This window comes from Grampus griseus (genome assembly GCF_964374135.1).
Source record: "Grampus griseus genome assembly, chromosome: 8".
Taxonomy (NCBI): Eukaryota; Metazoa; Chordata; class Mammalia; order Artiodactyla; family Delphinidae; genus Grampus; species Grampus griseus.
Window position 1 is genome coordinate 73,683,102 of NC_139002.1, and position 22,945 is coordinate 73,706,046.

The window sequence follows — 22,945 nt, forward strand, 5'->3', positions numbered from 1 at the left end:
TGTATAGTCAGTGTTAAATCAGGGAAGCAGAACTGCGATGAGTTATGAAGTCAGGGATTTTTTTTTTACAGGAATTAGACCTCACACCATTGTAGGAGGAGCTGGGATAGTGAAGGTTTGAAAGGGTGAGGTGGAGAACCAGAGCTGGCACCAACAAGTCAATTCAAGGAGCCAAGCATTCCTCATTTGGAAAACTCAAAAGCACAACCATAACACGAAGGGGTTTTTGTGAAATGGTGTTCTGGCTTAGGCAACTTGATACAGCGTTAATCACTGTAGGTAGAGAGCCTTAAATAGAAACAGCTGTCATACCTTGAGAGTGATGTTCCTGAAGCTCTGTTCTCATTTGTCATGAACAATCTGGAAACAGCCTGTTTCACCACAGTCTGAAAACGTGTGATAGCTTTAGTGTGATGGAGCAGTGGGGCGTGGTGCCCTGGAATCAGAAAAGCTTTGTCACCAGGCTGATCTGCACGTGCGTGCTGCCTTTGCACACATACTGTGGGATTGGGACATGCTCCTCACACTTTCTGAAAAGCTACATATTTGCTTCCTCATTTGTAAATGGCACCAATAGTAACCACCTCATAATACTGTTTTGGAGTAGGTATAGTAGTAGATGCTCAATAAAAATGACTCCTTTTATCTCTCCAGTCCCACCCTTCCCCCTAGTACATCTAGGACGTGTAGTATTTCTCAAAATGTCTCCATGTAGAAATGCCCTTATTGGCTAAGGTGGATTTTGATCATGAATATAGAGCTATAATTTAAATTCAGCATTCCTGGCACTCCGTCATGCCCCAGATTCCCAGTATCAACAATTTTGGATTTGTGTGGACAGTGAGAAAGACCACTGTTTGGCAAGGGAAACACCTGAGGTGAAGCTCATGGCCTTTATCCCCCAAGAGAGAAACAGAGCACTCTTTAAATAGTTAGAAATCTGTTGAGTGGTTTATAAAAGTGAGTGTGGTGACATCAGCTCCCCTGGAATCCTTAAGTTTTCCTGGGTTAGAAGAGAGATTCATCATGAGGTTAGAGGGAAGAAGCAAGTTGAAGCTGATATCAAAGTTGGAGACAGAAAACCATTAAAAACAGAACTTGGAAAGCATAATATTCTGGAGCCAGTAATTTTAGGAGGATACAGACCTACATACTTAATAGCCCTTGAGGGCATTACTGTATCATAGATGGTCTAAATTGTTTGTTTGTTGAATTTGAATTTAATAAAATAGTGCTCATGAGTTTCTGAAACATGAAGAAAAGTTTAAATTATATTCAGAGTACTCTGTTTAGGAACTGGAAGGGTATATTATCATTTTAGAAAGATTTTAATTCGTAGTAACTAAAAAATTTTTTATTCAGGATAAACTTTTAGAAGATTCATACACAGAGGATATTTTATTATCAAAAGTGGCATTGTTTTGCATAACAGTTCTAAGCATATAGTAAAAATTGAATAAATGCTTTTTTTTTTTGGTGACAAAACCTGGGATTGAACCAGAATAAATACTTTCTTTTTTTTAACATCTTTATTGGAGTATAATTGCTTTACAATGTTGTGTTAGTTTCTGCTTTATAACAAAGTGAACCAGTTATACATATACATATGTCCCCATATCTCTTCCCTCTTGCACCTCCCTCCCACCCTCCCTATCCCACCCCTCTAGGTGGTCACAAAGCACCGAGCTGATCTCCCTGTGCTATGTGGCTGCTTCCCACTAGCTATCTATTTTACATTTGGTAGTGTATATATGTCCGTGCCACTCTCTCACCTTGTCCCAGCTTACCCTTCCCCCTCCCCATGTCCTCAAGTCCATTCTCTACTAAGTCTGCATCTTTATTCCCATCTTGCCCCTAGGTTCTTCATGACCATTTTTTTTTTTTAGATTCCATATATATGTGTTAGCATATGGTGTTTGTTTTTCTCTTTCTGACTTACTTCACTCTGTATGACAGTCCCTAGGTCCATCCACCTCACTACAAATAGCTCAGTTTCGTTCCTTTTTATGGCTGAGTAATATTCCATTGTATATATGTGCCACATCTTCTTTATCCATTCATCTGTTGATGGACACTTAGGTTGCTTCCATGTCCTGGCTATTGTAAATAGAGCTTCAATGAACATTTTGGTACATGACTCTTTTTGAATTATGGTTTTCTCAGGGTATATGCCCAGTAGTGGGATTGCTGGATCACATGGTAATTTTATTTGTAGTTTTTTAAGGAACTTCCATACTGTTCTCCATAGTGGCTGTATCAATTTACATTCCCACCAACAGTGCATGAGTGTTCCCTTTTCTCCACACTCTCTCAAGCATTTATTGTGTGTACATTTTTTGATCATGGCCATTCTGACTAGTGTGAGATGGTATCTCATTGTAGTTTTGATTTGCATTTCTCTAATGATTAATGATGTTGAGAATTCTTTCATGTGTCTGTTGGCAATCTGTATATCTTCTTTGGAGAAATGTCTGTTTAGGTCTTCTGCCCATTTTTGGATTGGGTTGTTTGTTTTTTTGATATTGAGCTGCATGAGCTGCTTGTAAAATTTGGAGATTAATCCTTTGTCAGTTGCTTCATTTGCAAGTATTTTCTCCCATTCTGAGGGTTGTCTTTTCATCTTGTTTATGGTTTCCTTTGCTGTGCAAAAGCTTTTAAGTTTCATTAGGTCCCATGTGTTTATTTTTGTTTTTATTTCCATTTCTCTAGGAGGTGGGTCAAAAAGGATCTTGCTGTGATTTATGTCATAGAATGTTCTGCCTATGTTTTCCTCTAACAGTTTGATGGTGTCTGGCCTTACATTTAGGTCTTTAATCCATTTTGAATTTATTTTTGTGTATGTGTTAGGAAGTGTTCTAATTTCATTCTTTTACATGTAGCTGTCCAGTTTTCCCAGCACCACTTATTGAAGAGGCTGTCTTTTCTCCATTGTATATTCTTGCCTCCTTTATCAAAAATAAGGTGACCATATGTACGTGGGTTTATCTCTGGGCTTTCTATCCTGTTCCATTGATCTATATTTCTGTTTTTGTGCCAGTACCATACTGTCTTGATTGCTGTAGCTCTTTGTAGTATAGTCTGAAGTCAGGGAGCCTGATTCCTCCAGCTCCGTTTTTTTTCTCAAGATTGCTTTGGCTATTCGGGGTCTTTGGCGTTTCCATACAAATTGTGAAATTTTTTGTTCTAGTTCTGTGAAAAATGCCATTGGTAGTTTGACAGGGATTGCATTGAACCTGTAGATTGCTTTGGGTAGTAGAGTCATTTTCACAATGTTGATTCTTCCAATCCAAGAACATGGTATATCTCTCCATCTATTTGTATCATCTTTAATTTCTTTCATCATTGTCTTATACTTTTCTGCATACAGGTCTTTTGTCTCCTTAGGTAGGTGTATTCCTAGATATTTTACAGAATAAATACTTTTTAAGAAGAATTCAATATATAAAGGGCAAATCAGACTCAGAGCTTAACTCATGGAATATGGATGATTCTCTTGCAAACTTTCAGAAATGTAGTTAGTTACTTGACTGTTGAAGGACATTGATAATATATTCCCTACCTATTTTTCTACAAATTGTTGACAGTCACGACAAGTCCAAATAGTTACTGATCCAACTGAGCAAGTAATTGACCTGAATGACCTCAATAGAACATTGAGATATAAAATCACTTCTGTAAAGTTGATACTTTTTTTTTTCAACCTGAAATAATGACACTTTTGTTTCCAGCTTACCTCTTGTTTCAGGCTCTCAAGATTTGAAAACTACCAGTCGGTGGTAAATATAGTAAAGAATCTGCAGTCAACCCACACTCTTCTATATAATTAATAGGATTGCTCAGACAGCTTATCTGCTTAAATTCTGAAAATCTCTTTATCCTTTATCTGCAGAAACCCTAATCGCTTGAAAAGGAAAAGGCTGAGGAAACTTGTTTTAAAGCTGGGTTTAAACAATTTTTTTTTTTTTCCTGCAGCAAATTCTATTGCTCTAGTTCCCTGGGTTACTTGCATCTCTTCCCCATGCTATTACCCTTTTAGGTATTTTAAATGGCATGTTGCATTCACTTGAACAGATGTGAGTTGCTTGCATTTTCTGGTGAGATAAGCATTTCTTAAGGCCTCTTCTATTCAATCATTGGCTGGATTTCATCAGGTCCCGGGAACAGGGATTTAACTGGTCTGGGAACTGGGAAGCCTTGGCTCTGAGTTTCACTCTGTGATTTGTTAAGAGTCCTTTGGTTACCAGCCACAGGTATGATTGGCAAGTTGAAGCAAAGGAAATTTCTTGGAAGGATAGCAGAGGTGCACAGAATCAGGTGACTGAAAATCAGGCTTGAACTTGGGCAGGTGCCATAGCTTTTCCAGAGGCTGGGAAGCAGGAACGCCAGCAACAGTCTTGCAGTGGGAACAGAATGGTAAGAACGCCACTGAGAGGATGAAATGAACATCAAATTCCAGTGAGGTTGGCTTAGACTGGATGTCAACCCCACTCTTGATAGACATGTGCTAGGACCCCCAGTTATAGTCCACTGGGCTCCACCCAGTAATTCCTTAAGAGGAAATTCAGGAGGCAGTTTGAGGAAAGAAATTTCGTGCTGGGCAGATAACTTTGTCCACTACTGTGCTACAACCTGGCATCTTTAAAGTTGTTTCCAGCTTTAAAAATGGACACTCTCCCATGAAAACCTTTGGGGTTACCATGTGCCAGTGATGCTTGTTTCTATGAATGCCTATAAAACCAGTGAACATTAATAAGACAAACTGGAAGAAGACGTTTATGAACACTAGTGGGTTATGTAGCTGTATTAGTTACCTACTGCCGCATGGCCATATCACTACAAACTTAGCATCTTCAAACAACTCAAATTTATTATGTCACAGTTTCTGTGGGTCAGGAGTCTGGGAGTGGCTTAGTTGGGTTTTCTGCTTAGAATCTCATAAGGCTGCAGTCAAGGTCATGGCTGTGGTCTCATCTGAGGTCCAAGTGGGGAAAGATCTGCTTGCAAGCTCACTCAGACTGTTGGCACCATATTCAGTGTTTCAGTTTCTTGCTGGCTGTTGGTGGCAGGCCACCCTCAGCTGCAACAGCTGCTCACAGGTCCTTTGTTGGGCTCCCCAAACATGGCCACTCTGACTCCTCCAAGCGGGAAAGGCAGGCTCTTAATCATGTACACACACACTCACACACACCCCATCACTTTCACTGTGTCCTGTTGGTTAGAAGGAAGTCACAGGTCCCACCCACACTCAAGGGAAGGGAATCCACAAGGGAGTGAACACCAGGAGGTGGGGGTTATGGGGCAACTTTACGAATCTGCCAGTGGCAGAGCTGGGTGGGACAACCCCAGAGCTGTCTCAAAACCTGACACATCTCCTTTCTTTCTGTGCATCTGATTTCCCCAAACCTCCATCCTAGGGAGGTACTTCTCCATGTGTAGACCTGAGAAGGGAGGCAGAACAAAACCTGGCCTGCAGTCTCTCTAGCTTGGCTATCGGGGAGCAGATGTCAGGAGATTCACCTCCTTGGAGCTACAGTGACTGCCTGTCTGGGTTGGTGTTTCTCTCAGTTCTCTGTGCAATTATGTAGTAGCCTCCGCTGAACTGTATCTTTAGTCTATATCTACTACTGGCAACTTACCTTCTCTGTATTGAATGGATTTACTTTCTTTCATTTATTTGTGTGTACATACTGTCTTCCTCAATGATACTATAAGCAAAGGCAGGAGCCATTTCTTAAATCAGGAACCATCCACATGCCCTCCAAGTAGGTTTATAAAAGACAAGGCAGAGGAACTTTGGGGGAAATAGTTCATATTGGCTCTCTAGTGGTGTGGAGGAAGAGGGATCTCTAGGTCAGCGTGCAAATCTGCCTCTTAGCTGTACTTGGTTGTGCAAACAAAACATGTATATTTGAAAGCTTTGAGCTTGTAAATGCTCAGATTACCCTGAAACAATGTGCTTGGTTCCTGCTAGAGCTGCTGGGCATGCATCTGGAGGCAGATGGGTAATGAACAGATAAACAGATAAAGACATGGGTTAAGTCCTTGCATACACTGGCAGTGTGACCCTGGACTTGCTGCTTGAATTTCTGGGAGCCTTGGTGACCTCATCGCCCTAGCTTGTAGAGATAATGCCTTTAAAATGTGTAACAGTGCCTGGCACATAGGAAACAAGCAGGAAGTAGATATTACAATGATCCTTTAAGACCCTGACAAGGGAAGGCATGTGTTAATTCTTAAGGTACAATTTGTTGCATAACCAGGGGATCAGGGAGGTGCACACTTAACACATTATAGCTCGTTCCTTCTCTTGGAGCTCATGGAGGGTTTGCTGTGGTAGTTCCTTGAGTGTGGACGAAATTAGAATCCTTACTGCTACTTGCCCACCCTTGGAGCTGGGCCATTTGGAAAGTGTGGAAAGAGGACTGTAGCTGCAGCCCCTCTTCTGTCGACAACGGGACGGAAGAGGGTGGATGCTGGCCATGCCGTGCCATGCCAGGGCAGGAGCATCCCAACTCACACCTCTCATTTCCAACCTCCCAGGGCGTGGTGGAAAGCCCAGGGGACTAAGCTGGCCGTCCTTGGCCAAGCAATGCTTCTCTGAAGCCATTTTCACTCTGTAAAAGTGGGGCCATGTGGAAGATCAAAAGAGGGGGAGAACGTAGGCAATAAACTTGGCATATCTAAGGAAACCCAGGATGTATTCTCCGTACTAAGAATTTGCCTCAGAGGCTCGAGAAATTTTCCTTTTCTTCCAAAAGGCCAAATGAAAAGTTAAATACATTTTAGAAAAGTTTTAATTTGAACAACTTATGATTAAAAATACATTTTATAAATAATTTTTCCATAGACTTGATTAAGTAAGGATTGTTGCGAACTTTACAAAAAGACATACTGCAACAACAGCTGAAAGAAATTACAAAAAATATAGCTATAGCCCTATTTAAAAATACAACATTGTACATCACAGCGTTTTCTTTGTGCAAAGTTGTAGAGAGCGCTGCGTTAGGCCTGTCACAGATTCACTCAAAGGGAAGTAAACTTTAACACAGTTACTAGGCATAATAGTATAGGCACAGCTGGAACAACGAATTCTTTCCCCCAGAAGTTAATATACCTCAGTTCTTTTATTTTGTAGGACTGATGGCTGAACTTAGCTTAATACAAATATATATTTTATGTGTGTATGGATATATATAAGTATGAAAACAAGTGTCTGTTTTGAAATTAAGTAAACTCCCAACGTATTTACAGCATTTTCAGAGAACGTGTTCTCCGTATCAGTCTGAGGATATCATCTCTGTTAAACAACTCTAGAAGATTAAACGAGGCCGAATCTCTCAATTAATGGACATCCTCCGTTGAGACTTCCAGTTTTCGCTGTGGAACAAAGAGAGTTCCTATGGAGGTGTTATTAGCACCGTCGGAATCCACGCAGGAGGAGCCTTTCGGCTTCGTTGGTCCACCTGGGGTACGGAAGAAGCTTTCAGCCACTAATTGGGACCCTTTGGGTGTCACAGGAACAGGCTGATTGGAAAGAGAAGAATGGAGAAAAGTCAAACCCATGCAGACAGGTACACCTGGCAACCTTAGAAAACTGGACTGGAGGGACACGTCACATGATGGGAACCTCGCATGCCCTGAAATCTGCCGGCTGAGCCTGCATGAGTTTCATGTTCTCAATTATTTTTGCTAAGGTGAGACAAAAAGCTCATGATAACCCCATAAAATGGACTCCTTGGTCACTCTTCCTGGGTTTGGAAGGAAGGCAGGCCTTTAATCTCGTCACTCTCCCAAAGGAGAAAAGCAAATGTGAGTCTCCCGTGATGTTGATACTGGGGACTTAATAACCTAAGGAAAAGAACAAATGGAAATACTCTTACCTGTTGTGCCCCTGTCACTGCAACTGATTGTCCATTTGTTTGGTTCTGGCCCAGGACTGATACGTCGTACTTGGTGGCCCTTCCTTGCTGAGTGCCTGCATTTTCTGGTGTGACACTAACAGCCTCTATTCTTGGAGACACAGGAACGGTTCCAGGCCCGGGGCTGGCGGACACCTGCATACCAGGGGAGATGAGGCCCAAGTGCTGCAGAGTGAAGTTTACAACGGCTGAGCTCGGGTTCTGGACGGGAACGGGGTGGCTCGAAGTGAGAGCCGAGCTGTTCCCGACAGGGACGGCTGCCACGGAAGTTGGTGAGACCATTAGCTTCAAAGGTGTTACATGAAAAGAGGGAAAATTAACAGCAGTGAGTTCAGATGATGTCACTGGAATAACACCTGGAAAGAAAAGGGGGGAAAATATCTTAAAAGCACAGGCATTTGTCCGAGAAGCATACAAGGCTTGAGTGAACTTGAGAATGACCCACATTTGAACAGTGTTTTACGTACACTCACCTGCAATCGGGGAGCTGTAGATCCTGTGGTTTGGGGAAAGTGTACCTGAGCTTTCTTTACTAGACAAAATGGACTCTGCCCCCAGGGTTGAGCACTGGGTAAGAGGGATTAGGTATCCTGATGGGAACAAGGTCTAGAAAACAAGGAGGAAGCGTTTATTTTACACACAAATATGGAAGAAAAATGGCCAAGCGCCTCTTCTGGGGCTAGTATCCCTTGGTGGTTCTCTCATCAGACTAAAGCCGCCAATGGTATGGGCCACGGGCAGGCCAGCTATAATGGCTCTTTGAAGACAATAGCCCTCCTTCCCATTCCAGTGCTTGTCCTGAATAATACAAACCATGTGTTTCTTAAATGCCATCTGTGGTCTTCGGAAGTGTCCTAAAGCTAGCACTGAACCTGCTTAAGGACAGGATTTACCCAGCACATCCCCCCTGACCCCTACCACTGACGCCCTAAGTCCTGCTACCAGACTTCTTGGTATGATGTGGTACTGTCAGAACAAGTTTAATGCAGCTGGACACCGTAAAGGCACTGCTGTGTTATTATCTGATTGTCCTTGAATTGTGTGGGATGGTATTTCCCAAGAATATTCTGAGGGGCTCTAGTCCTATGGGATGCAAGCAGGCACTCTGCGAATCATAGTCAAATATGTTTGGGAAATTCTGAATTAAACAAAGGAAAATGGTCTTTATGACAGAATTTCTAAGGGACTTTTATGATGGCATGCATTGTTCTCCAAGGGGGCAGCATGTAACATTTCCTAGGTTATTCAGCAACTAAATTTTTGGTAGTATTGGTATTTAAGGAAAACTTTAAGAAATGTTGATTTACAGAAAGGGAATGCCAAACCATAGGCCAAAAATACAGCCTCCTGGCTGTTTTTTTTTTTTTTTTTTTTTGCGGTACGCGGGCCTCTCACTGTTGTGGCCTCTCCCGTTGTGGAGCACAGGCTCCGGACACGCAGGGTCAGCGGCCATGGCTCATGGGCCCAGCCGCTCCGCGGCATGTGGGATCTTCCCGGACCGGGACACGAACCCATGTCCCCTGCATCGGCAGGCGGACTCTCAACCACTGCGCCACCAGGGAAGCCTTTTTTTTTTTTTTTTTTTTAACAATGGCAGAGTGAATAGGTGCAACAGAGACCATATGGCGCACAAAGCCAAAAACATTTACTATCTGGTCCTTTACAGAAAAAGTTTGCTGACTCCTGATTTAGAGCAAAGGAATTATACAACTATACATTTTTTTCCCCTAGTACTTTAGGTTCAAATGATACCAAACACCCTTATAATATACAAATGAAAGGGCAGGGCACCAGGGTTCAAAAAAATTACAGATAAAAAAGAGAACTGATTAATTCGTATTAGATGCCCAATTGTCATGAAGCAAAAGCTTTAGGGAGTAAAGTTACATTCCAAACCGAAATGGCCAGAGTGTTGGGTTGTGTGTGTCTGCACCATGCCTGCTGATCACTGTACTTTTCCAAACAGAGACAGCCTACATGGGTGGCTGAGCCGCCTGAAAAGTCTGCTCAGTCTTACCAGGAGCAGGATTGGTAAAAGAGAAAAAGCAGGTCTTGTAAACTAGGGGCCCTCCTTTTATCTTCCTCTGGATCTTTCTTCTCGCCATTGTCAAAACAACAGTCTATACTTTGATCTAGCTGTTAATAGGTCTGGTCAGAATCCACAATGCTAAAGGGTACCACAGACTTTCAATTTTGTTTCTTAGATGCTTAGTTCTATTCAATATCTTTACTAGTAGGTTCCTTAAAGACTGCAGCAAAAAAGAATTTTCAAGGGGTAGATTTAGGTGTTTTACAAATAGCTGCTCTTTGCTATCTTTAATCGTACTCTCTCATGGTATGAGTTTTTCTGGTTGCCGGTTTAACTCTTTTCCAGCAAGACCTAAAGTACTCTAATAATAATTATCCTTCCATTTCCTACAAACTATATTCATCGCCAAATTTTTTCACCTATAATGCCAATTCCTTTTTTTTAAAAAAAATTAGAACTATTAAAATAGCAGGATGAAAGAATTTGACATATTTCAACTTGCACATCTTCTCATTGAGCCTACATTACCACTCTTACCCCTCTTCCTATGACACTATCCTGTTTTATTTTCACCATACTTCTTATCATTCACTACCTGATATGTTTGTTTGTATACTGTCTTCTCTCCACCCCTAGAAGTGTAGATTCTCAGTAAATGTTTGTTGAATGAATTAACACATGAATCTCTCACTTTCTTTGTTCTGCTCAGTCCCTGCTAAAAAGAAATGGTCAAAATGAAGTCAGAGATGAACAAAGAAGCAGGGGACGTGAAAAATCTATCCAGTGAAAACCCTAATCCTGAATAACTAAGTGAGCAATAGGAGACCATTATTAAATCATACCCATTGGCTCAAAGAGATTATGGACCTCCCAGAAAATCGAATCAAGCCAAAGCCTTGTGATTTTCCCCCTCGCATGGACATTAGATGCAAAATGATACTATGCTAAGATAATGGATGTTTTGAATGGTTACCATGAGGCCATCCTTAGGGAAGATTTGACAAACTCTAAAGCCTCCTTAATAACAGTTACAGATAATACCCTTCAGCTTCTACGATGCCTTAAAAGGACCACAAACCCCTTTATGTAAAACATCATGTAATAAATGCACTTAACCTCACAAAAACTGTAATATGGCCCTGGGGCAAGTGCTCAAAAGCAACCACCCCCAAAGGCAGGTGCTGGGTTTGGTTTGATCCAGAGCACAGGTTTGATGCAAAGCATATTCTCTTTACACCCAATAGACGATCAGGAAAAACTGGCAGAACAAATTCTTTATAGATGTGGAAAAACAAGATGAAGGGAAGTAAAATAACTTGAATTAACAGCAGGGACAAAATGAGAGATTAACTTCTGCTTCCACGTTTAGTGGTGTTTGTTTATTTGGTGATGCTGTCTTTCATATATAATTGTCCTAAGGGAGGAAAACGAGATAATGTATGTGAAAGTGCCTAATACTTCTGCTGTATGGTATGTGGGTAGGCATCCAATAGATGTTCATTCCTTCCTGAATAAAACTCCATCTAGGAAGAAAATTGTCTAGAACATCAAAATCTCTAGAAACCAATGCATCAAATATACCTAAAATTAGCCAAGCTAAGTTTGATTTTTCTATTTGCACAAAATGGAAATTTTGGTTTAAATTTTAGGTAGAAAGTAAAAACAGGGGGAACAATTTCTCTTCTAGGCAACGGATGCCAGTTACATGACATCAAACAAACATCAAGTAATGACTCAGAAAGCAGGAGTTAAAGGGACCCTATGTGTCCATCCATTCATTTGGGGTCACGGCTGCTTGTAAATTATTTAAGACTTTCATGGCAGGTGTTTGCATTCCAGTGTGTGACGGGAGAAATGGACTTAAGGACAACCACCGCAGTGCTTTAAAAAGAGAGCAAATAATCCCTTCCTCCAGAGGTTAAAAATGTCCCTGCCATCATCCCAGTAAGGGGATTAGCTGTCTGAGGCCTTGTTTGGATTATGGGATGCTAAGGAACAGTTCCCTGTTTTCTGAGAGACTGCTGTTTGCTCTGGTAAATTTCACAAGCCACCAGATTCTCTCCTAATCAACTGGGGAGCTCCTAAAGCTTTGCCTGGTTCAAGGCTGTACTTACTGTGGAGACATTTTCAAGTCCTTTTAGGTCTTCTTTAAATTTCTTTTTGGAACCATTGTCCTCGAGCATGCTTGCCCTCTTTGAGCCTCTTTCTCCAGCAGGCTCCCTGTCTCGGTTCTTTGTACCTTGTCGCTCTAGCCCTGGCAGCAAGCTTCCAGGCCTGGCGGAGGCACTGGACTTCGGTGCATCATTGGCTGCATTCTCTGTGGTGGTATCCGTGGAACCTTTTGATCTCGTGGCGTTAGAAGAGGGGGTGGGGCAGACCGTGGGGCTCAGGCCTTGGGGCGGCGTCATCGTTTGGGCCTGGGCAGGCTGCAGGTAGATGGCATATGATGGGCCCGAAGGGGCCTGAGGTAGGATCACGGGCACTGCCGATGGCAATGGGCTGGGGATGAGGGGGACCACCCCCAGGGGCTGGATGAGGGACGGTGCTGTCATCTCTAGCTCAGCATTTGCTGGAGGGTCCAGAGGGGCCACTGGTTTGCAGTGCCCAGATCTTGCCAGTTGTACTTTCACTTTCTTTCTGGGTTCACTAAAAGACAAGATTTAAAACATGATACGATGGAAACATGTTCTCTAAAATGTTCTACCACTTCAGATTGCCCCAGATCGAAGCTATGCTTTTATGAAACTAGCAGATAGTTTCTGTAATGATTCCGTATAGAAAAGATTCTCTCACCAGTTGCCAAGGCTAGTGCCTATTCTTAAAATAAAGTAAAATAAGTAATCCTATCGATGCAGGTAAAGTAATGCATCCTGTTACTAAAGAGCGTTGCCTACCTTGATTGCTCTTCTAACTGCATTTTGCAAATAGCTGCGAGCTGAGCCATTTTACTGGGGAAAGGCACAGAATTCTGAGAACTCTCAGCTGGTAAAATAAAAAGAAGGTGGGGGAGAGGATTGGTCAAAGCAAAAGAATACATGTTCACACAGATGAAACATCACTGAGGTCAAAGGAACATGCACCGCTCCCCCAAATCACCCAGCAATTAAACAATAAACCCCACAAATCACTTTTTATCCTTTAATTCATATATAGCTAGTCTTCAAGTGGGTTTGGGACTATGGAAGTTGAAACAATTCTCTAGCAAGTCCCGCGGGATCAAGTAAGCTAAAAAGTCGGATAAAAAGGAATTCTTCCGAACAGAGCCCTGACGTGATTGTAAACATACCTTTGTTGGTTTTGATAGGGCTAGTGGGAGCAGAATTTATCTTTCTCCGATCACTTTCTATGCTCTTTACCAGTTTGATGAGAGATGGGTGTCGAGTGAAGTTTGGTTTCCCACGTGCGGAAAAGAGGTTTTTGGCACAGTTCTCTTTAGAAGACCGCCTCCCTTCCAAATCAGAGGGAGCAAAAGGAAGCACTGGGCCAAGACCTGAAACAGGAAAGGGCAGTGTGTTAATACACGGTTGGTTCGGCCTCCTTCTGGGGTATGAGGTCAGAGTGTGATTCTAAAATGATTTTAGGAATTAAACTGGCCATAGTTAATAGAGCACCTACTATGTGCCAGATACCGTTTTAAGGGCTTCACCTACAAAACCTTGTTTATCTTATTAAATAAATTCTGAGATAATATTTCACACTTTAACATCTCTGAAAGCTGTTGTATCTTATAACCAGTGGTGTGCTATAGTGTGACTGTTACTGATTTTTTCTTTCTTATTGATATATAAAACATTGTGCATCTCAGAATCAGTGGAGACTTAATCTGATGAAATATGGTGACCCTCACTACTATGGAGTGAATGTTTGTGTCCCTCCCCACTCCCCCACCCACCAAATTCATATGCTGAAACCTAATGCCCAATATGATGGTATTGGGAGGTGGGGCCTTTGCGAGATGCTCATGAGGGTGGAGCCTTCTTGCATAGGATTAGTGCTCTTATAAAAGAGACCCCCCAGAGCTCCCTAGTCCCTTCTACCACGTGAGGTTACAATGAAAAGACGGCTGTCTAGAAAGCGGGTCCTCACCAAACACTGAATCTGCTGGTGCCTTGATTTTGGACTTCCTAGCCTCTAGAACTGTGAGAAGTAAATGTCTGTTGCTTATAAGCCACCCAGTTGATGGTACTCTGCTATGGCAGCCTGAACAGGCTAAGACACTCTCTACAACTTGGGTAGGTACTTCTCCGGAAATGCATCCCCATTTCAGAGACATTTCATACATTAACTGACTCACGGTCTCTTAGCTTGTAGAATGTGGGCCTGGGATATGAACCTGATCAGTCTAGCCCAGAGCCTACACTGTGAATCCCTGTACCAAAGGACCTCTCTCTGTAGTTATATCCAAAATCACAATAACCTCTTCCCGCTTGTGGGTGAGGAAACAGTCTTGGAGAAGTAACCTGCCAAAGGCCACAAGGCTGATAAGTATCAGAGCTGGGACTGGAACCTAAGCCTCCCTCTGCTTCCACAGCCCATGTTCTTCCCACTTTCCAGCACTTCTGTGTGGGGATCTTGGTGGAACACAAAATGTCAGAATCCCAGAGTTGAGAAGGAGACTAGAATATTGATACTGGAATGAATTCACTTCATATTCTCCATGTGCACAGACTCTGTTACGGTCACTGAGCAGCATAATAATGACAGCAGTAGTATCTTATGCTTCGTGATGCTTTCAACTTTCTCAAATCCTTTCACATACAGATTCTGCCTCCTGCACAGGATGTGCAGTTGTTATGGACCTTGGCTGCTGACGGAGCCAAGAGCTAAATTTTCCATATCGGTTCATCTTTAATTGTCATTTCAATCACTTATATATGTTCTTTACATGTGGGAGTGTGGGTAGGAAGGGAAAGGGAGAATATCTCCAAATGTGCGTTAATTCAAAATAACGGATCAATGAATGAAAGAAAACAAATACATACCACTGGGATTTGGACTGATTTCTGGGCCTGTCCATTTAAAAGCTGGTTTTCGGCCTCTTTCCTCTGTAACGTGAACTTTCTTGATAAGATCCAGGCTACTCAGAACATTAGCTATATCATACAACCTCCTAATTTTTGCTGGGGGGGAAAAAAAGTATATACAACCCTTAATGGAATAATGAAAGATCAAAGGACTTTGCTTCATAAGGACTTCATGTACATTCAAAGAGCTATCCTAACCATCAGTGTCAGAGAAAAATGCGACTCTTAAGTTATGCTAGGGACACTGCTTTAATTAAAACAACAAAAAATAGTTTTAAATATTGAAAAGACGCAGTTACTGATGATACTGAATTTTGAAATGACAAAAGTACATGTTGGAAAAGGAAAAGTGACTCAACGATATCACCTTATTGGGAATCATGTTACAGATTTTCTAATAAAAATTTACCATTGCTGGGCATCTCCTAGTGAGGATTCAGGATTATGAACAAATAGAAATACAGTATCGATGATAAATGTATTGCTTTCCTGCTTGTGATAGTTTATAAAAAGATTTATTTAATAACATAAAATATTCTATAGCCCATCAAAATTTATAAATTTTCATACTGTCCATATGTAATATGAAAAGTAGAGATTTGTTAATTCTATAAATCTTACATATCTTGAAAAGTTTTGCTACATAAAGTCTGCCTTTACTTCAGCTTGACAGTACAAAGTTACAAATTGAGCCCCTTCTTCATGGCCATGCCAGAAGGTTCTGAATCCCCTGGGGATTCAGGAAATTACACATCTGTAGTTCCTGGAATAGTTTCCAGGGCTGTGACTAACCAGTGAAATGGAGAGCTGAAAACTGGTGGCTCAGAGAAAGCGGGCAGCCCATCGGTAGTATCGGGATGTGTTTTTTGAGATGACAGATCTCCCAAGCCCATTGCCAGCATTATTGCCTTAATCTCTATTCATTTTGTCTTTATAGGGACACTGGAGATGTCTGAATATACTTTCATATACTCTTAATATACTTCACCAGTACAGCTTCCCAGGGATGGGAAGGGATCTGTGTGGTAGCTCGCAGGCATTCCCCCAGCCTCTGCTGTGGCTCGGGGCAGCTCTTCCTCACAAGTCAGCCGGGTCCCCCGAATGACCCATGTCCAGGCCAGCCTCATGCCCTACTTGGAGGTCGCTAATGCCCTCAGGTGTCTGCTGAGCACTCCCTTCCACACTCTCTACTCCTTTTTGAGGGGCTTCCTGCAAAGTCTGTTCTTAGAGGCAAGGGTAGAGCTGTGTTAGGGACCTAATCTACGGTCTCTTTGCAACTTAGAGCAGATATTCTGGCTAAAACCACTTTCAAAACGGCGAACCATCTGTGCTGCAGGTCACTTCTGGGGACAGTGTTAGAAGTTACTTTCACCCTCAAATATGAGAGGCAGTGGAAAGAGCAGAGACCTGGGTTCCAGTCCCACTTTACAATTTACTGCTCATTTAGGTTTCAGACAGTACAGATTCTACATGTGTAAAATGGAGACAATGTTACAGTAATAAAGGAGGTAACATTTAAGGAACTGTATAAGCCAAAGTGTCAGATAAGAGTAATTATATACGTATCTTTGAATCCCACAAGTCAGCTAAAGCAGTATCATCATGGCTTCTGGGGAGAAGTGAAGATACGAAAGCCTAACTAGATATGATCTGTTTATATAACAAATGTATTTAGAAATCAGTTAATAACCGAGATTTTATTATTTAAGAGTAGGTCCGAAAGTCCATGGCAGTCGTGCCACTTACTTTTAAACTTGCTTTTATCCAAATCTTCCACATGGTCCTCCCCAATTAAAATCTTGGCAGCAACTTCCAGGCTCACTATCTGAGGCGTTGACACCAAAAATAGCATCACAAATTTCTGGCTCATCACTCTTAAAGACTTGTCTTTGCGGCTGTTTACAGAGGCTTTGGAGAAGGAAGAGGATTAGAGAATTAAAATTCATGAAGGGACAAGTGCTTTCTAAAGTAACCAGGCTAAAAATACCACAACCTGATCCCATGGCTGATGTGCAGCATTTTCACGTTAAAAGCAGCAGAAGCTTTGAGCGTGGTTCCCTAAGGAACCTCTTCTTTAGACCTCCCAGAGGTGCGCTGCCGCCTGAGCTTTTCAGCAGCAGCTCTCACCTGCCCGAAATTCCACTCCAGGAAGTTCGACAAAACACATGTCTGGGTGTCCGTTTTGGCCAGTGTTTGATTTGATGATCGGATCCTCTATACGGTAACTCTTACTAAAGTCAAACTCTTGTTCATATTCTTTCTTTTTGATCATCATAATCTGCTCGGCGTACTTGTTCTCTTCCCCGACGCTCTTCAGAGTCCCAAGGGTTTGGTTGAGGTTGTGTCGGCCGTGCCAAGTGTATCTGTTTTTGGCAAGCCGGCTCACCATGTGCAGACTCTCTAGGACGTTGACGATATCGTAAATGCGTCGGCGCTCAACATCTGCAAAGAACGAGCAGTTGTACCTTACTAGGATCAGATTCTGTAATGTGGATAGAATTGAATACCTTTTCCTTCCAGGGATTACTAGACAGTAGGTTCTGGATTATATTAACTTTATTTATGCTCAACAAAGAGTGTGAAGATGAGAAAGGCATGTCCCTGCTCTCCAAGGGCACAAATAGTTAATATGAATTAGAAAGGTGACATTTATTGAGGGCTTCCACTGCGCCATACAGGTTTAGGACATTTTTACCCTAAACTTGTGAGGTAGGCATTATTATCCACACTTTAAGGATGAGGAGATAGAGGCTCAGGCTGGCTAAGCTGTTCACCTCAAAGCACAGAGCCAGTAAGTGGCAAAATCAAGTCTTCAGTGCTCTAAATCCCACACTCTACACTCCATTTCTTTTTTTTTTTTTGCGGTACGCGGGCCTCTCACTGTTGTGGCCTCTCCCGTTGCGGAGCACAGGCTCCGGACGCACAGGCTCAGCGGCCGTGGCTCACGGGCCCAGCCGCTCCGCGGCATGTGGGATCTTCCCGGACCGGGGCACGAACCCGTGTCCCCTGCATTGGCAGGTGGACTCCCAACCACTGCGCCACCAGGGAAGCCCTACACTCCATTTCTTATATTAGTTCCCAACACACACACACACACACACACACACACGGCTGTCATATGATAGGTACAAGGTGCTGAGATTCCTTGCTGTTCCTGGAACTTGCCAGATATGCCCCTGCCTGAGGCCTTTGTGCTGGGCTGCTCCTTCTGGCTGGAATCCTTCTCCCAGATGTCCTCATAGCTCCCCACCTCGATTCTTTTGAGTCCGTGCTCGGATGTCACCCTCTTAACAAGGCCTGACCTGACCACTTCATTTAAAATTAAATTGCAAATTGCAAAGCACACCCCTAGCACTCCAATCCCCCTCTACCTTGGTCTACATTTTCTTTTTTCCACAGCACATATTACCTTCTAACATATATCATAATTACTTACTTATTATGTCCTTTGCATATTATCTATTGACCCCACTAGAAAGCAGGTTCCACAGGAGCAGGGATTTTGTCTTTCTGTTCGCCAATGCCATCCCAGCTGCTACAACATTGCCTGGCACATAATAGGTGATCAGTAGATACCTGCTGAATTAAAGGGTACATCCTCCATAGCTACAATGAAGTGTATGTGAAGAGATGAATCTAAATAGCATATTCTTAAAATATGAAATAAAGTTGATATGTATAAACACGTATGAGAAGGACAAAACTTTCTTCCCAGGGTGATAGCTAGATATTAAAATATCCTGTATATCTCTTCACAGATCCAGATTATCGTATTTTCATGACTCCAAAGGTATACCAAGTTTGCCACAGACTCCTTTTTAGCTGTAACTAGATTTGAGTCCATGAAGAGAGGAGCGAAAGGGGGCAGGGGAACACAGTAACTTTTGGCAAAAACAAAACATTCAGAAAATGCACTGGTTCTCAGAGTAGCGCTGAATGGCAGGGAGGGCTAAAGCCCTGCTCCCATGCCCAGAGGCCGATCCTCATTGTAAACTGTGAAGAAACCATTCCACAGCCTGGCTCCAGTGAGAAACAAGACCCAAGTTCAGAGTTGTAGCTGTTTATGAAACAAGTCATAGAACAATGGTGCCTCCCTTTAAAGCATCAGAGCTTTCGAAATGCAGTCAGAGCAATCTCCATTGTGATTTTCTGCTTCTGTTTTAAGACTTAACTGAGACTGGAAACTGTATGTGGTTATTCTTAAATTAATAGGGCTTTACAGATGGACAACTTCTGTGTGGCCTTGTGTCATTACAAACACTGGCTAGATGAGTGTGGGTCTGAAGAAGTCAGTCTATGAAGTCCCTTTAATGATTAACCATTTCGGTGAGCTCTTTGCATACTTACTAAGTTCCTCGGCTACTTCATCAAGACAGATGTCGTTATTCACAGCAGGGTTGGGATAGTTGGGATATCGAGCTAAGAACTTATGACACAACAGTCCTAAACTTTTCTCTTTTCGACTGGGTTGGGATTTCTCATATTCGTCTCCAGATAAGTGTTCCTACAAAGAAAGATGTAAATAATGTCTTATTCATAAAGATTTATTGGGGGCATCTGCGCTCAATGACTAACACTTATACACATGGTTTGCTTCAATAGCTACAAAATTGGAAAGAAAAGGTGTGGAGCCAGGATAAATTGCTTGACAGATCTGAAAGGGAAGAAGTTCATAAGTAAGTCACAGGTTCAGAATTCCCAGGGTTGTATTTGATGGGGTCCAGACCCCTCCAGGGCTCTGAGGGGGGTGATGCTTTACACTGCTAGTGCTTCTGCAACAGCTTCACACTGCTCCCCCGACCCCCGCTCCCCAAATCCCCCAGTCTCCACCCAGGCCTCTGAAAACCTACATGTAAACAATCTCTGGCCTCAGGTAATCCATTTCCGTTGTCAAACAAACCCCTTTTCTGATCTCTGTAGCGGATCTCTGGGCTCACGGCACTGATTAGCATTTTTAGGTTGGCTGTTGGTGTCCACGGTTCTCCCTGGGAGATCTCCTTGGGCTTGGTGGGTGTGGTTAAAGGGCCAAAGTCAGGTTGGATCTCCGCCAACACTATATTTGCTGCGGTGGATTCTTTCAGAGGTGTTTTCACCAGTCCCCTTTTATGTGGCTCGAAAAAGAGATTTTCCTGGTTCAAAACAAGTAAATTATTAAATCCACTGTATAAAAGGATTTATCAGATAGCTTTTGACTCTAGAAATTGTATAAATAGAATAGTGCTAAGAAAAAAATGCCTAGTGAGGTTGTCGAGTTGATTAAATTAGTGACTATATTCCAATGATCACACTGACACTTGTCCATTCTAATAGCTAAATTTCCCATTTTTAACTTTTCAACAAAGCATGGACTTAAACTTTTCATCTTATGTTCCAAGAATTTAAAAAGAAAACTTTAAGACATAATTTTTTTTTTTTTTTTTTTTTTTTTGCAGTACACGGGCCTCTCACTGTTGTGGCCTCTCCCGTTGCGGAGCACAGGCTCCGGACGCACAGGCTCAGCGGCCATGGCTCACGGGCCCAGCCGCTCCGTGGCATGTGGGATCTTCCCGGAACGGGGCACGAACCCGTGTCCCCTGCATCGGCAGGCGGACTCTCAACCACTGCGCCACCAGGGAAGCCCAAGACTTATAATTTTTAAAAATTTGATTTTGAAATAACTTTAGATTTAGAGAAGAGTTGCAAAGATTGAGCATTCCCGTATACCTTTCACTTAGCTTCCCTTAATAGGACTGATAATTTTAAGTGATCCCAAACTCCTCGGAGTGACTTTGACTTATGACACTGTAATAAGTAAACGTCTCCACGGCAGAAACCATGTCCCATTCATCTGTGTATCTAGCACAATGACTGCATGCAGTGGCTACTCAATAAAATACCACTGATGCAGAAAAGTCAGAGAGCCAAGGAAACAAGGGTGAGGGCTAGCATATGGTCAGACTTGCTGGCAAAATCCACTGGAGAGCAAAATCCAGAGTGCCTATGAGCAGCATTTCCGACCAGAGAAGTCTGCTCTTTGAATATTTAACCTTTTCACTTTACAGATGGAGAAAATGGAACCCAGAGAAGTAAAATTAGTTACCTAAGACCACAAAGCTGGTTCCTAGCAGAGGCTGGACTGCCACTGAGAAACAAGGGGGTACATTATTAATAGCTGTTCATACTTAAGACTGATGGAGACTATATTTCTTCTACTTTTGGCCACGGGTGACTTCACACATTCCTACCACCTGTATCTATTTTATTTTTATTTTTAAAAAGTTTGATTAGGATGTTTATTATCATGTTTTTATTAACAGCAACAAAAGATGTTTGTCTACAATTTACAATGTACAATGACCAGTCAATCCCCCTCTTGCATTGCTGTGCATTAACTGTTCTGTTTTAATGGAAACACTGAGAATACATCTATATCTATAAGAAAATGCTTAGGATGGCAATAAGCGAAAGAATAGAGACTCACTAATTCTTTTTTTTTTTTTTTTTTGCGGTACGCGGGCCTCTCACTGTTGTGGCCTCTCCTGTTGCGGAGCACAGGCTCCAGACGCGCAGGCTCAGCGGCCATGGCTCACGGTCCCAGCCGCTCCGCGGCATGTGGGATATTCCCGGACCGGGGCACGAACCCGTGTCCCCTGCATCGGCAGGCGGACTCCCAACCACTGCGCACCAGGGAAGCCTGACTCACTAATTCTTCAGTGACTTTAGGAACAAAGATTAACGGGACTATTTTATATGTCTGTGACTCTTTAGGATTTATCAAGTGCTTTTCCATTTGTGTTTTCATCCAATCCTGTAGTTCTATTCTACAGAAGAGGACACCCAGGCTGAGCAAGGTCACACAGGACTTGAATCTGAATCTCCTCCATCCAACTATGGTACCCTTACATGGAAGTCAGTGTGATGGACCCAAGGGGGGGACCCTCCCCTGATGGTGCACTTGAGAGGTGCTGATCCAAGAAGGGGATTTTTCTCAAGGCTGCTGTCCTTTGCCTCTGACCATCAGAAGCAATAGCAATTCTCTTATTTGACTACTATCTAAAACTTTTAGGAAATTTGCATATTTCATTTTTTTTTTAACCTATCAGTATTTGGACATCAATCAAGATACCCCTCACTGACAGTGTCCCCTATAGTTAAAAGAGACTGGTGGTTTGGTAGAAAATGATCTTAACAGGAAATCCAATCTCAAATCATGTCAAATGCCCTTTCTGAATTCCTATTGTTCAAGAATCCTCAGAAATATCATAAAGCAACTAACAAATTTTATTATTCTTAAAAATACCTTCTCTCTCTACTTTATCTCTTTGAAATTTCTACCAAATCATAAAAAACTAGAAAGAGTAATCCTAGGTAATATTCCCATCTTCAAAAATTAAATTTCCCTTCCTTCTGGGTTTTTATAGGGGCTAACCAAAAAAGGATAACCAAAAAAGGATGCGGCATTAGTAAGATATTGGATATTGAAAAATCATGGAGCTAAATCAGGATGATGTTGCATTTAAAACTGCAAGGATGAGTATTGAAGCTAAAAAGGTACCTTTTCGTTCTCCATTCTGTAAATTTCTCATACATTTAGAGTTTCTTTAAAAATGAAAAATCTGGATTTCCTCCCAATATCCTGATGGTTCAAGTAGTCCAGGTAGTCCAATTAAAAATTTTAATATCCTTAAAGAAAAAAGGAAATAGAAAAAGTTAAAAATAAAAGCCGTAGGTCTGTTGAAAATAACTTCATGGACGCCACAGGCTACTGAAACAAAGGCTAAAGAAAACTGACAAACTACATTTACATTTTATTCCCGACCACAGACAGCCCCACGGGGCAGAGAACTCCATCAAACGCCTGTAAATTCCTTCAGCTAACCGATCTGCTGTCATGAGACTTCAAGCAACCCACAGAATTTCCAGTGACAGCCCTCTCCCACCTTTAGAGAAGGCAAACCATTCTCCAGACCCCACCGAATGGACTGTAGCAAGCA

At 42.3% G+C, this 22,945-nt stretch overlaps 1 protein-coding gene across 1 annotated transcript; it reads right to left on the minus strand.

Annotated features, from left to right (window-relative positions):
• Positions 1–7,341: 7,341 nt before the first annotated feature.
• Positions 7,342–22,521, minus strand: E2F8 (E2F transcription factor 8; the record flags this gene model as incomplete). Its single annotated transcript, XM_082660101.1, has 13 exons — positions 7,342–7,524; positions 7,881–8,275; positions 8,393–8,525; positions 12,063–12,594; positions 12,843–12,930; positions 13,235–13,438; positions 14,035–14,085; positions 14,931–15,068; positions 16,719–16,880; positions 17,100–17,414; positions 19,320–19,476; positions 19,823–20,101; positions 22,507–22,521. 13 exons carry the CDS (start codon positions 22,519–22,521, stop codon positions 7,342–7,344), a joined length of 2,652 nt encoding a protein of 883 aa, XP_082516227.1.
• Positions 22,522–22,945: the final 424 nt, after the last annotated feature.